Raw genomic sequence first — 14,221 nt, 5'->3', positions numbered from 1 at the left:
ATGACCCTAGGTCATCATCAAGTATCCGCTGCCTTTACGTGTCCGTGCGTCTCAATTTTTCGTTAGGTACGTATGTAGGTACATAACAAATTGGCATCTCCAAGCAAATAACGTGGCAAGAAATTAGCCATACATCGATGATCGACCAGAGTATCCACTAACTCCGTTTTAATATTACCCCGCGCCCTGATGGGGTCTGCCGAGCAACGCGGTCTGATGGGGGGGCCATTTTGCCCCCCCCCCCCAAGATCTCGAGAACCACGCAACATAGCGACAAGCGGCAAACGGCGTTAGATAGCCCCAACGGGGAACTACCTTGTGACCCAATTTCATTGACCTCGGTCTAAACGATGACGTCACAGGTCAGGTCAAAGGTCGAATTTTCACCGTTTACAGGTATTACAAGAAAGAAATGCGTTGTAAAATTGAGTAAAATGCATTTCATTGAAAATCATCGATGGGGATATGTTCGTCAAACACATATTTTGCTATTTGAGGTCACTGATACCAGGTCAGGTCACAGAGGTCAGGTCACTAAGGGTCACAAATTGAAAATATTATGTGATGCATGTTTTATGGTCCATTTTATATGCCAAATGCGAGTATGTAGGACAGGCAGCCTTTGGGGTCAGCTAAGATTATGTTTTGGTGAAGGTCAGGTCAAGGTCAGGTCAAGGTCAGGTCAAATTAGGTCAAATTTCAAAAATGATATTTTGCATAAAATGGGTATCGATTCGATGCAGCTCGTCACGGGGAGTTCAATGGTGGTCTCCGTTTTGCGCTACGTGGTCTAGAATTGCTAAAAATTGAGTTCAAAAATTTGACTCATCAATTTTGAACCGTTTTTTTTTCGCTATAACTTGGCCAAAAAAGGAGATATCGATCTGAAATTTGGTATGTATATCGAAGAGCGCAGGAACTATCACATACATATATTCCGTTTTTTTTTCGAAATTCGAAACTTTTTTGGAAGTTTTTGAGTTTTCTAAAAAATCATTTTTTTATTTTAGAGTGAAAATCCCAAAATTTCGAAAGTCCGAAATAGCAGTTTTGTAGCGCCGTCTTTTCGCTACACAACCACATAAAGAACTTTAAAATGGCTTGTTAACTGTAGATTTGGTGAGCGTTTCAAGATGTCATGTTTTTTGCTCATTTTTACTCGAACATGACCTCAGTTTGACCTCAATAACTCCTGACCCAAGGTGACCTGTGACTTGAAATTTTGTGTGAAGGTGTCAAATTGATGCCCGGGAAGGTACCCAAAATTTGGCGGCGCTGAGCGCCGCCGTTTTTTCGCTATTTAAGAAAAACCATAGGGGGGGCCGAAATGCCCCCCCCCCCCTCATCAGGGCGCGGGTTAAACGTTTAGGATGATATGGTAGTGGGCTTGAGATAACATTTCAAGAGTCGTCGTTCTCAACTATCCACCTGGTTGGCTGACGACCTAATCGGCCGAACCCGCTCCCGTCGATTCGTCATCTCTGTCGTCCCATGAGGCATCGCTTCAGGCTCGTTTTACACGGTGTTCGCTCGCCTCGTCTCGGCGCCTCGGGCTGTCATTAGGGTTGGCCGGCCGCCAGCTGATGCTCCACTTCTCGCCCGCTTCCTCATTCAGCTTTCCTCATCGGGCGGCTTCTCTCGCCACTCCGTTCCCCGTTCGTCTCGCTCCCTCAGTCACTCTGTTCCTCCTCTGAGACAGCTCCCACCCATCACACACAGCTCGGGCCGGCCGCTGCCTGTCCCGGCGTGCCCCTGTTCCGGGTCGTCCGGTCCGCCCCCGCCGCCGCCCCAGCCGGTGACCCCGCGGCGACCGATCAGCGGTGCGAGGCACGGCCTGACGAATAGGTGCCATAGCTGCGGCCGGCGCCGCGCCGCGAGAGCGCCGAAATAAGCCGGCCGACTGTCAAAACAGCGCGGACGGGCGACTCGCGGGGCGCGGGAGGCCTGCAGGACCGACCGGACCTCAGACAACAGGTGCGGGCGGCGCGCGGAGGACGGTCGGCGCGGAGCGCTCCGAGCTCAGCCAGCGCCAGCCGTGTCCTTCGATGGCGGCCAGGTGAGGCGGGACGAGGGCTGGCGGCAGCATCGGCCGATCGTGGGGAGACAGGATCGACTGATGACGGTGAGGCAGTCTCCAGCCGATCGTGGGGAGGCAGGATCGACTGATGACGGTGAGGCAGTCTCCAGCCGATCGTGGGAGGCAGGATTGACCGATGGCGGTGAGGCAGTCTCCAGCCGATCGTGGGAGGCAGGATTGACCGATGACGGTGAAGAAGGCTCCGACTGATGACGGTGAATAAGCCTCCGAGTGATCGCATGGTGAGACAGGATTGACTGATGACGGTGAATGAGGCTCCGAGTGATGACGATAAGGCAGGTTTATGAAGAAGTCCATTGATGGTGTACGGATAGACCGCACTCTAATGGTGAGAACTTCAGGCAGGACCAGCAATGGCGGATAGGCGAAGCGTGAATGGTGGTGACAGGTAAGACGAGAAAGACTTCTAAGGGCGGACCGATACAGGGGATACAGCCCAGGCGGGGCAGACCGACACAGGCAAGGCTGAATCAAGATTAGGTACTTTACTTTTAAGGCTGAATAACACAGTGTGTGCGCGCTGCAGGTAGTCACTTAGTCAGTCCAGCGCTGTCCCCGTTATCTGCACCGGCTCTCGGAGACACGGCCCTCTCATATACCATTTCAAGCGCATTAAATTGTTTCTCTTTTAATTCATTTTCAACTATCACGTAGTTATACCTATCATAGGTACGCATGTCGTGAAAATACGGGTGATCAATAAAGAATGACATAAACTTAGCCCCCAGGAGAAGCACATAATACATATTTTAACACATAAATAGCACACCGTTAGAAAGAGAAATGTGGGACATTTGACGTAACATAAACCTAAGTCAGTTGTGACACTTCGTTTGTCTACAGGAGGTGCTCGAAGAGGTCTTGCTTCTCCGCTCGGCGGAGCCCGGCCATGACCTACGTTCCGGGCGCCTTCTTGTATGGAATCAGCTTCTGTGGATTATTCGGCTACCAGGAGACTATATCCTTCCTGTGGGTGCTTGCTGTAGCGCAAACCACTTCTCGTCACTCCAGATCATCCGTTCGAAACATTCTTCCGCTTGATTGAGCCAGAAGGTGCAGGCTTCCAGCCTCGACACAATACTGTCATCGGAGAGGACGGTCGTTAGGATCGGGCGATATGGTTTCCAGTCCAGTTTCTTGTACAGAATCGCCCACACATTCCTAAAAGTCATTCCCAGGTTTCCTGAAGCACTGCGAAACTGGATGTTGAGCCGATTTTTTGAAGAATTGTCAGATTCTCTGCACCTCGTAAGTACCGGCAAGGGCCCAGCATCCCTGGTCACCCTGCAGTCCAGAGTTTTTCCTGCCTGGACTTGAGCTTGTGGCTCCAAGCAGCTCAAAAAATCGTGGAGAGAACTCAAGACCCTTGATGAGCTGAATGCTGTCGTTAGTCGTCGAAGACTACACCCTCACATGGTCGGTAACCATCTGAGACGCATGGCGCGGCACACCTGGCGCCGGGCCGAGCTCCGCTGCGCTTAGAGGGGTGGGCACTTCGAGCACCTCCTATAGACAAACGAAGTGTCACAACCGACTTTCGTTTGGGTAATGTCAAATGTCCAACATTTCTCTTTCTAACGGTGTGCTGTTTATGCATTAAAATATGTATTATGTGCCTCTCGTGGGGGCTAACTTTATGTCATTCTTTATTGATCACCCTGTATACGCCTAGGCTTCAGGGGCGTCGCCACGGTCCCCAAACTTGTACGGACACATTCCGTCGGCCATCACGCTACTCAAAGGCGTTAACTCCATCGACGATATTGATATCTACACGTCTCCAAAACTTTCTGCGTTTTGCATGTTGTACCCAACGGGAAATAAGATTCAAAAAAATATTTGAAACTAAACGACATAGTCTGTTATCAAAATGAGGTTAAATGAAAAAATATGCCTATTTTCTGCACAAGTTGTTAGAAATTTCAGACCCCGATCGTTCAGGGTCAGGTCACCAGGTCACGCCAAATGACCTTTCCACGGGGAAAAATTCTGTTCGCCATAGCTACACCGACTGAATGATCGCTTGAAACTTTCAGCAATTGGTAACAGCAACAGCATGCATAAAACATCAATCTCGGGATTATGGTGTCGGTGACCTAAGGCTAGGTCAATTTTGCAATCTCCCCAATATCAATCGGAAAAAATTGAACTGCGAATGTTTTAGACGAAATGCATAACAAACACTATTTAACATCGTATCACATATTATAAACATGACACATTTAATCGGAAAATGCACCCGTGACCTCCGTTTATGCCTCTGAGGTCATCTCAGGTCATGAAATACACTTCTTTGACAATAACTTTCGACGGACATGCTAGAGCGATGGAAAACACGCTGGATGTGCAGCTTAGCGATATGAATCCACTTATGTGCAACAAGACATTATCTGGCCAGGTCATGACCTTGACTTTAGGGCAAGTGTTAAAATGAATTTTTAACACCAAATCATAGTTAATTCAACGCGTCTCGACAAGAGGAACACGATGAGCTGGCACTGGTAGCGTCATTGTCGTGCAAGTTTTGAGTCAAAATACAGAAAACATGTCCATAACATCGTCATTCGTCAATTTTAAGTTTTTTTCACCTCTTGAGGCCACGTCGCTTACTGTTGGTTAAATCTGAGAATATTATTCAGAAACAGCTTCAAAAGAGCTATCGAATGCGTTTTTCCGCTGCGCTGTTGCTCTATCCGTTCCCGATCTATGCACAAATTTGCCAAACAATTAAACTAGGCGAAATTTGACATTTGATGAGCTCTGGTGACCTGACCTTCGACCTGACCTCAAAAATAAACGAAGTTCTTTCTTTGTGACCTGTGACGCTCTTTTGAATGCCACTTACCGCGTGTCGCTACGTGGCCCAAGAGCCGAGTACCTAAGACCCCATTGGCTTCTGACGGGGCCTTCCTCAACATATGCTTCTGAGGGCCTTAATCCAGTAGCGGCGGAACACCTTCAATTAAGGGGATTGCCGACATTTGGTTCCATTCTTTCCATGCAACGCCCATAGGGCTAATGTTAAAATGTCAAAATCAAAGGGGGCACGGTGCCCCAGTGCCCTTCCCGTTCCGCCACCTATGCCTTAATCCGGCCTCTAAGGGTTCCTAGCAAAGTTTTGAGAGCCCATACCAGTAACCAAGGGCCCCACGTGGCACGGAGGATACGAGCTTTGAGGGCCCTCCCTGGCGGACCAGCGATCGCTGAGCCCAGAGCTAGCCGACAGTGCGAACTCAATTTCAGATGTTATGCTTATCATGAACACCAGGGACTAACATTAGCCGTTTTCACGACGGCCATCTGGTACACATTTGGTGCACATCTGGTACAGATTAGGTGAAGATTTGGTCAAATCAGGTTCAGTGTGTCTCTTAGCAGCTATCAGCTAGGGTTGCATTAATTGCTTAATATGCCTGCTTTGTCATATTATCAGAGAGCATCAGACTTGTGATCAGCTCAGTTGAGCCGGCTCAAAAATCAGCTCAGCTCATGAGCCGGCTCAACATTTTGCCAAATTGTTGAGCTGTGAGCTGAGCCGGCTCAGTAATGCATTGAGCTGAGCTGCTGTCTGAGCTGAGCTGAAAGAGATTGGGCTGAGCTGAGCTGAATGAGCTTGAGCTGAGCTGAGCTGAGCTGAGCTGAGCTGAGCTGATTGAGCTGATCTGAGCTGAGCTGATTGAGCTGAGCTGAGCTGATTGAGCTGAGCTGAGCTGAGCTGATTGAGCTGAGCTGAGCTGATTGAGCTGAGCTGAGCTGATTGAGCTGAGCTGAGCTGAGCTGAGCGAGCTGAGCTGAGCTGAGCGAGATGAGCTGAGCTGATTGAGCTGAGCTGATTTAGCTGAGCTGAGTTGATCCAGTTCTAGTAGGTACACTGGAAGATGATGAGAACGGATAAAAATATAAAACCGAATGCAATGTGCATTGAATATTGATACACTATAAACACTAGAAACATGATAAACTGGAAATAATATTATATACAAACCAAAGACGTCACTAGGTGAAAGGCCATGTAGTTGGACACCGCAAACTGAAGCGATCGGTCGGGAAATCGCTACATTCCTCTATTGCACCCCGTTCGCACCGTTGTAAGCCGTTCGGTTGGTATCCTTATCCACTGCGGCGTGATGTCCCGACCTGTGTCCCGATGATTCGATGTCCATGACCAATCAGCACACGCATTGCCGTGACGTCATTGGCCGGACCCCGACACGTTACGGAGATATGGGTGGCATTCGGCATTCGGCAATGGGTGGCATTGAATTTAACTGAGCGGAAACTGAGCTGAGCTGAATTGAGCGGAAACTGAGCTGAGCTGAACGGGAACTGAGTTGAGCTGAGCTTAGCTGAGCGGAAACTGAGCTGAGCTGAACTGAGCTGAGCGGAAACTGAGCTGAGCTGAGCGGAAACTGAACTGAGCGGAAACTGAACTGAGCTGAGCGGAAACTGAGCTGAGCTGAGCGGAAACTGAGCTGAGCGGAAACTGAGCTGAGCTGAGCTGAGCGGAAACTGAGCTGAGCTGAGCGGAAACTGAGCTGAGCTGAGCGGAGCGGAAACTGAGCTGAGTTGAGCTGAGCGGAAACTGAGCTGAGCTGAGCTGAGCGTGAGCGGAGCGCAGCCGGTTTGAGCGGAACGTGAGCTGAGCTGAGCCGCGTTAAACTGAGCGGGAGCTGAGCGGGAGCGGATAAGACGGAGTTGAGCTGAGCGAGCTCACTTTTTTCTTGAGCTGTCACAAGTCTGGAGAGCATCATCGATTAAAACACTGAAATAAATTCATAAAATGAAGATATTTGCTGTAAAAGAAATTAGGTGCAGATTTGGTCAAATCAGGTGCATCCGCCGGATAGCCCGTCGTGAGAACGGCTATTATCACGAACGATATAGGCACTTCAATTAGGGTTTCTTCATCCTGGCGGTTTTCTCGTATTAGAATGTCGCCCCACGACCCTACGTCACTTTGGCCCCTCGAATAAGTGAGAAACACTTAAACACTTATGTCCTCCAAATGGTGAGACTCCTCCAGACTAGTAGGAATGTGGCATTTGTATGACCCCTTAGAGCGGTATTGTATCCCGTCATATGCGCCATGCTATGGAACACATCCCCCACTCAGGGATGTAGCCCTGCTGATGTTGTTTCTGCGTTCCTGTCATCCTGAGGCTGAGTCTGAGCCCGTCCTTCCCTGTGCTCTATTCTGTGACCTGCATTAGGTATGTGTGTTCCCTGTGCTGCCCCTTGTCCTGTGAGGACGAGTTTTCTCAAGCTGGAACGATCCTCCGGAATCGATACCTAATTTACTATACAGATTGAAAGAGAACGTATCAAATTTAGCTGGTAGATGTGCAATAAAACGTTAAGACCGCTGTCTTCCTCGTCAAAAACTGAAATTGATATTAGGTACTTGGCTTCATTTATGTCATTTTACTTGCAAAGCTCATTTTCGGTCGTCGCAACTTGTACGGACATTCCGTACAAGTTCTCGGACCTTCCAAAACTTGTACGGACACTGTCCGTAGTGTCCGTAGTGGTGGCGACGCCCATGCTAGGCTTCCAAAAACTCCACCCTGTATACGCCTAGGCTTCCAAAAACTGATACCTAAATCAAATGTACTTGTCCCATAACTGCATTACCTATTTTCTGCAACCGATATGTGATTGTGCCTATACAAATATTCGACACGATTAACCCGCGCCCCGCTGGGGGGGGGGGGCAGAATCTGCCCCTCCCCCCTCCCGTTTTTCGCCAATAACTTCTAAACGCGTTACGCCAGCGACGTCAAACTTTCAGTACCTTATCAATATCATACATGAATTTTAGACGTTTCCTGAAAATTTGAGCGAAATCGGTCGGAAACTTTTTGAGAAAATGACGTTTAGTGACGTCATGTGCGCCATTTTCGCCTCAAAAACGGCAAAATTTCAAACGCCGCTAACATTTTCATTTTTAAAGGAATCGAGACGTAACAAAAAAGGTTATACGTGATTCTACTTTGTCTATCAAATGGCTATCTCGTTTTTTTTTAGTTTTGGATTTTGGCCTAAATATTTTCATAAAACTGACTTTTTTGGGAAAATAAATATAAAATCCAAAATTTTGAGTGTATCGAAAAAAACGGAATATATGTCAGAGAAGTGGTCTATATGCACCTACATACCAATCTTGAGAAGAATCGGTTAAAAAATCTGGGAGTTATTCAAAATTTTATTACGTCACGACACACAAAATTTTGAAAAAAAAAAGATTTTTGTGGAAGTTCTGGACCTTGTACGGACACAAAAATAGCACCATTTGATTCGCCGTGAAAAACTGCATCAGATAGACACCTTTTTAGGCCTTAACAACCAACTTCAAAATTTGACCTCACTTGACGTGACCTTGACCTGACCTCGACCTGAAAATCATCCAGAGGTGGTCCATATCACTTATTGAGTGTGCTATTGAATTCTATGAATGAAATGACCCATAAAACATGTGTCGCACATCAGTGGCGGATCTAGGATTTGAGTTTAGGGGGGGCAAACATTGCGCCGCCAGGCAAGTCTGCGAGAATTTCAAACGTCCAGTCTTAGGAACAAAAAAAAAACGAGCTACCCCTATTTTTCTCCTCGGATTTCGGGAATTATTTTTTTTTTTTGATTTTTTTACATTTTTTGTCAGTCCGGCCAAGCCAGGGCAGCGCAAAAAAAAAATTGCAGCCACCCTGACTCCGGGAGATAGTTAGAGAATAGCTCACCGGCGCTATGGACGGTCCGTCCTCTACCTCCCGCATCACCTCGGCAAGACCTCGTCCGAAAGGTCCGCCCGCGCCGGTTCTCAAAGGCTTCTGTATCCGGAGACCGATAAGGGTCGCAGCAGCAGGTTCATGTGTAAATGCCCACGACCAAAGGCCACATCAGCGTACCTGCGATACTATACGCAGTCAGGGTTGCCACGTAGTTAAACGTATTAACAGTTGTTTCCGGTAATAGAAAATGAGATCAGTCGATTAAGAATCCCAACAAGAAATAGACGAAGAACAGCGCATTTGTTTTCGGTCCTGCATTTATTGATGCAATTACAATGAACATTCCTTAACTTTGGGACTAAACTTCGCGAGCTAGCAAAATTATACAATAAGTGTTACTTTCGAGAGGAGATAAACGATGCTTCTACAGACTACATAGGACCACAGCGCAACAGCCAACGGAATCACACTGAACAGCGTTAAGTTCCCACAACATACTGAGCTTCTCCAACACCTCGCAAACCAAAAGCTCTGACTGAGCCTTTCTGTGTTTGTCCCCGTAAGATAACGGTATGGCTCATGAAAAAGCCGCGATTGGTAATCTTCTTTACGTTATTCCTCTCAGAAACCTATCTCGCACTTGTTCTCAAAGGCACGCAGTACACCGTTCTTTCTGGCCATCACTGAGTGACACAGCGGCAGTAGCTCAACCATATCGTTCACTCAACCAGTTCTATCTCGCCTGCCATGTTACAGCTACCACCAGCGCAGCTTTACTTCACATTTCACAGCGTCTGACTGCCACATTGTTTACCCATCACTAATCCCCACCGAACTCATCACTAATCCTCACCGACACCCTCTCCGGTGAATTATCTGGTTGTTTTAGGTAGTTATTGATGGAAACACCTTTGGTTAGCATTAACCAAGCCCATATAAACACATTAACCAATAGCGGATAACCACTGGCGGATCCAGGCGGGTGCCAGGGGTGCCAAAATCAGTAATCGGGGTGCCAAAACTGAGTTTGGCACCCCCTTTCGCTCCTCAGTCCTGCATACACATATGCAGCTCTTGTAGAGACTCTCGGACTTTGGCACCCTTTTGGCACCCCCTTTGGAAATGGCTGTATCCGCCTCTGGACATAACTAATGTAGCCACATAACTAATGTAGCTAGGTACTAATGGATATTTAGACCCACCAATATTTTTTCAGCTCCTACACCCATGCTATCTAGCAATAAAATATTATGCAAACACTTCTTATATACCCATGCAATTTGCAAACCCACCACTGTCCAACCGCTCACCAGTGTGGTGACCCCTGACCCCACTGGCGTCTGGCGGTCTGCTGTTGACGGTTTGTTTACTTGGTTCAAGGTTTCAATAAATCGCGTTATTTTATTTTATTTTTTTGGTAGCAGTAGCAGTAGTAGCACTGCTGATGGATGATGGACAGACATTCATGGGGCGGAGGACTTTTTATCAGCTCACAACTTAATATCACGAATATGACAACCTTCTAGTCCTCCATTTATTTCACATTTTCTTTTCAAACACCATATTTTTAGTATTCAAGTTGTAGTTTTTTTAGGGGGGGGGGGGCAAAAAGATATGTTTGCCCAGAGGTTTTCCGTTTAGGGGGGGCAATTGCCCATTTTGCCCCAACGTAGATCCGCCACTGTCGCACATGCCCTTTTCTATATTTTGTTTTTGGTGACCTGACCTGACCTGACCTGACCTTGACCTTGACCTTTGAATGATATTGTATGCAACAAATATTGTCTTAGTAGCCTAAGAACAGGTTTTGGGCGATCAGTCTCAGTCCATTCTTCGGCAACTACGGTGCAAGGCCGATACTGTAGAAACTTGCATTTTGTACCCTTGACCTGACCTTGACCTGACCTCTCACCTACTACCTACTTAAGCAAAAAATTGGGCTCTTAAGATCCGCCTTGTTGAGAGCTTTCGATTGCCGTTTTCCCCGTCTTTCTACGACCATCGCTTCGGAAGTTAGACAGGGGGGCAGAATCTGCCCCCCCCCCCCCAGCAGGGCGCGTATGGCTGAATAGCCCAGCGGGGCGCGGGTTAAAGGAAATAGTTCACTTTTAACATGGGGTTTTGAACTGGAATAGCAGTTTCGTAGCTTGAGCTGAGACTAGCACAAATCAGGAGCTTTTACGGCTCAATGATCACCCTAGACGAAGATATTCCATTTCTCGTTCCGAAAAGAGTGCCTTGCAGAGGAATGTGTGCCTTGCACAGGAATGCAGCCACATCATCGTCAGCCAATCAGCATGCTGCTTACAGCCAATGCAGTATGCGTAGGTTTGAACTACGCGATATGATTGGTCAACGCGTAATAAGCTTCCGCGTCAAACATTATTTTACATAGAATATAGTTCGTCCTATATTAAAATATAGAAAAAAATTGTTTTTACAAAAAGGTTTTATTTTATTTCATGATCATTTTGAGCATAAAAAATCATAAATCAATAGCAAAATACTAATTTCAGGAAAGTGAACTGTTTCCTTTAAAGGGACTATCCCACCTTTAACATGGGGTTTGAGTTGAGATAGCCAAGTTTGCGGCGAAGTTCAGAAACCACTATCTATCTAGGTTGCAACCCCCGCGGCCTCTTGGTGTTGAAGAAATTCGTTGCCTTCATTTGAAAATGGGCCTTGCGCAAGGCCCTATCTTCAACATGGAGCGACCGTTAGTGTGACGTCACCTCGTTTAGTCATTCTGATTTAAATGGGTTTGTTCGTTGAAAAATCGCTTAAAACTTGGTCTGAACTTTGTTGTGGTGCCTACAGAGTAAAAAGAATCAGCTTTATGACAGTAATGTGGCCTGGGGAAGGAGGTAATTTTGGGCTGTGACGTCACATATTTGAAAGTTTGTGCTTGGAATATGGGAAGCCTAAGATGTTTAATGAAAAATAAATGCCAGAACCGTGTCCCTGGTCATCCAATCTATAAAGTCGGGCACAATTTAACTGGTTTTAACAACATTTTAGAAGGTGGGATAGTTCCTTTAAACGTTCACAGAGGTTCAGAGTCGCGTTTAAAGGCAACGTTAAAGGCTCTGTGAGATCGCTGTAGGTATTCTCAATTTTCTGCCTGCCCGTCTATTTAAAGATGGCGCGTGTGCCGTTTCATCTCGGTGGGCTGGCTGACGAGTGACGACAGGACGCCGGGACAGGAAATGACGTCAGCGGAGTTGAAATGCCGACATCGCTCTGTGTCGTACCGGGCCTTAATCTCGAGATGCAGGCCTGACACACCAGTTGGTATAGATCGGCAGTGGCAACTGGCACGCTCCCGGCTCCGGGATGGTTGCACTTGCGTCTTGGTTATGCATATTTCTATTAAAAGTTTCAATATTTTGGTCATGGCTGAAAATTATTTAACTTCATAGAAGTGAAGGTATGCATTTATGGTTTATTTATTACCAAAATACGTCAGATACCGCGATGCCATCTGATGTCACAAACATGACACAGTACCTAGTACCTACAACCACGATTAGGTATAAGCTCTCAACCTTATTTATCTTTTGAATGACTTTCAAAAGCCTGTCCCTTCGACATATGTCAAGCCTCATTTGTATTATGCTCGATATTTTATCCGTGTATAATTCAAAATTATTCCAGTGCATAAATCAAGAGACGTTGCAACTCTTAGGTATTGGTTAGGTACTACCTTGGGTATGCACCAAATTCATCATTTTGGCTCTACGTATCCTGTGTGTCCCTAGTGGATCTAAAGTAGGCAACCATGAGCTTGGATAAGCTCTCGCCACAAACAATGCAAAGTACTTGCACGACTGTTGCTTTTTAGTGCCGTTTTCTTCGTGGTCGTCGTGATGATAAACGACATAAGGCTGCAAAATCTCATCAAATTGAGTATGGTATCTAAAAACTGCAAAGTGCAGCAATCGGCCCATCGTTTTTAAATGGGGCATAAATTGTTTCGTGGCAGTTAAAGATAAGAGATTGTAATTATGTTTGGCCACATATTTTTTAATGCACGGCATAAAAGAAATGTAGGCCTAAAGCAAGGCTATCTTGTTTCAATGCGGTTTACGGCGCTCTTCTTTGAACCTCTGCAAATGTCGCCGGCCCATTTTTCGGTGTGACACTGACCATAGGATAGGGCTCCACACCTCTGCTGCCAGCCACCAATCCCTTCAAGACAACAGAGCAATAAATAAGACGGGCCGCCGTGTCCCGGCCCCGCTCTGTTAGCGTCACACCTAGACTAATTAGGAAACAGCCGAGCCGCGACAGCCAAGTCGCCCTTTATCACCCTGACACGGCATTTTACACCTCACCTTCAAAAGTGGTCCTCGCATTCTCAGCAATAAATGCTTAAGAGCTGAGAAAAGGCGAGACGTTTAGCTCCCTCACTCACCATCTTGGCTTTATTCCATGAACAGCATGGCTGCGACGAGCTTACAGAGAGTTTACAATGAATTTCTTACGCATGCTTTTCCCGTGGACTACATCATAGGCTTATTTACACCTTTTTGCGGCCAGATATAGGCAGAGTGCACACAATTCAGTAATAGGTATATAGTGCAACCAAATTCCACAGTTCGTGTTAGACAGACTATGCCGTACATACTGTCGAAATCGCCTGCACTAAACTGAAATGTGTGCACTGCGGCCTAAATTGGGCGTAAAAAAGGTTTTATACATTTACAGTAGCATGCTTAGGTACTTGCATTGTATGTGATCGAAATATTTGTAAGAGTGGGTGGGTACTTTGCTTGAAAATGATATTCCTTGTAAGTTAGAACGTTTAGTTATTTATGTCTCATCGCTTCTCCTTTGGTATATCAAGAGTAAGAAATATTTAACGGAACCGGGCCCGCGACATGTCTTTATGACGGTGTAAGTGCAGCGCACAATGCACACTCTGTTCTTTCCTGGTTATAGCCTGAGGTTAGCAGCGCTTTTTACACACTTATACGATGAAGTGTCGGGTATGTGTCCCCCGAACTCCGATGCACAGAACTTGACAGGAAATAATAAACGTGTATGTAAGGAAGAGGAGGCTTGTTTACTTGACATTCAAGGGTCCGACGTCTGCCATTTGTGGAATACATATGCATCCTTTCACAAAAGGGCAGAGGTCAAGCCGACATTTAGTGACGTCCGGGAAGCCTACTCCCTCCGTTGACCAGTGCAGTGGATGAACGCCCACAGCGTCGCCGGCGCCATCCTGGCAGCGCTTTATCTCGCCATCAGTCGACTCGTTTGAGAGGTCGTTGCCAGTTTATACGACTGAGTCATTAATCGTGCCGACACAAACACGACAGAAATGGTAACGCCGTCAAATGTCACCCGAGTCTGGCGCCTGCCCTGTGCCCTTCCACCTTCTCTCCCCATCCCT

General features: G+C 46.8%; 1 protein-coding gene across 1 annotated transcript in view; it reads left to right on the top strand.

Moving 5' to 3' along the window:
• Positions 1–1,816: 1,816 nt before the first annotated feature.
• The window catches only part of LOC122390320 (F-box/LRR-repeat protein 7-like), a 28,187-nt gene continuing 15,782 nt past the window's right edge, over positions 1,817–14,221 (top strand). The window contains exon 1 of the mRNA XM_043383118.1: positions 1,817–2,056. Coding sequence (XP_043239053.1) covers positions 2,046–2,056 — 11 coding nt within the window. The 5' untranslated portion in view covers positions 1,817–2,045. The remainder of the gene's footprint in view (positions 2,057–14,221) is intronic.

This window comes from Amphibalanus amphitrite, unplaced genomic scaffold, assembly GCF_019059575.1.
Source record: "Amphibalanus amphitrite isolate SeventyFive unplaced genomic scaffold, NRLGWU_Aamphi_draft 000020F_arrow, whole genome shotgun sequence".
Classification (NCBI taxonomy): domain Eukaryota; kingdom Metazoa; phylum Arthropoda; class Thecostraca; order Balanomorpha; family Balanidae; genus Amphibalanus; species Amphibalanus amphitrite.
The sequence above is the reverse complement of the archived record's forward strand: the minus strand, read 5'-3'. Positions and strand labels throughout refer to the sequence as shown.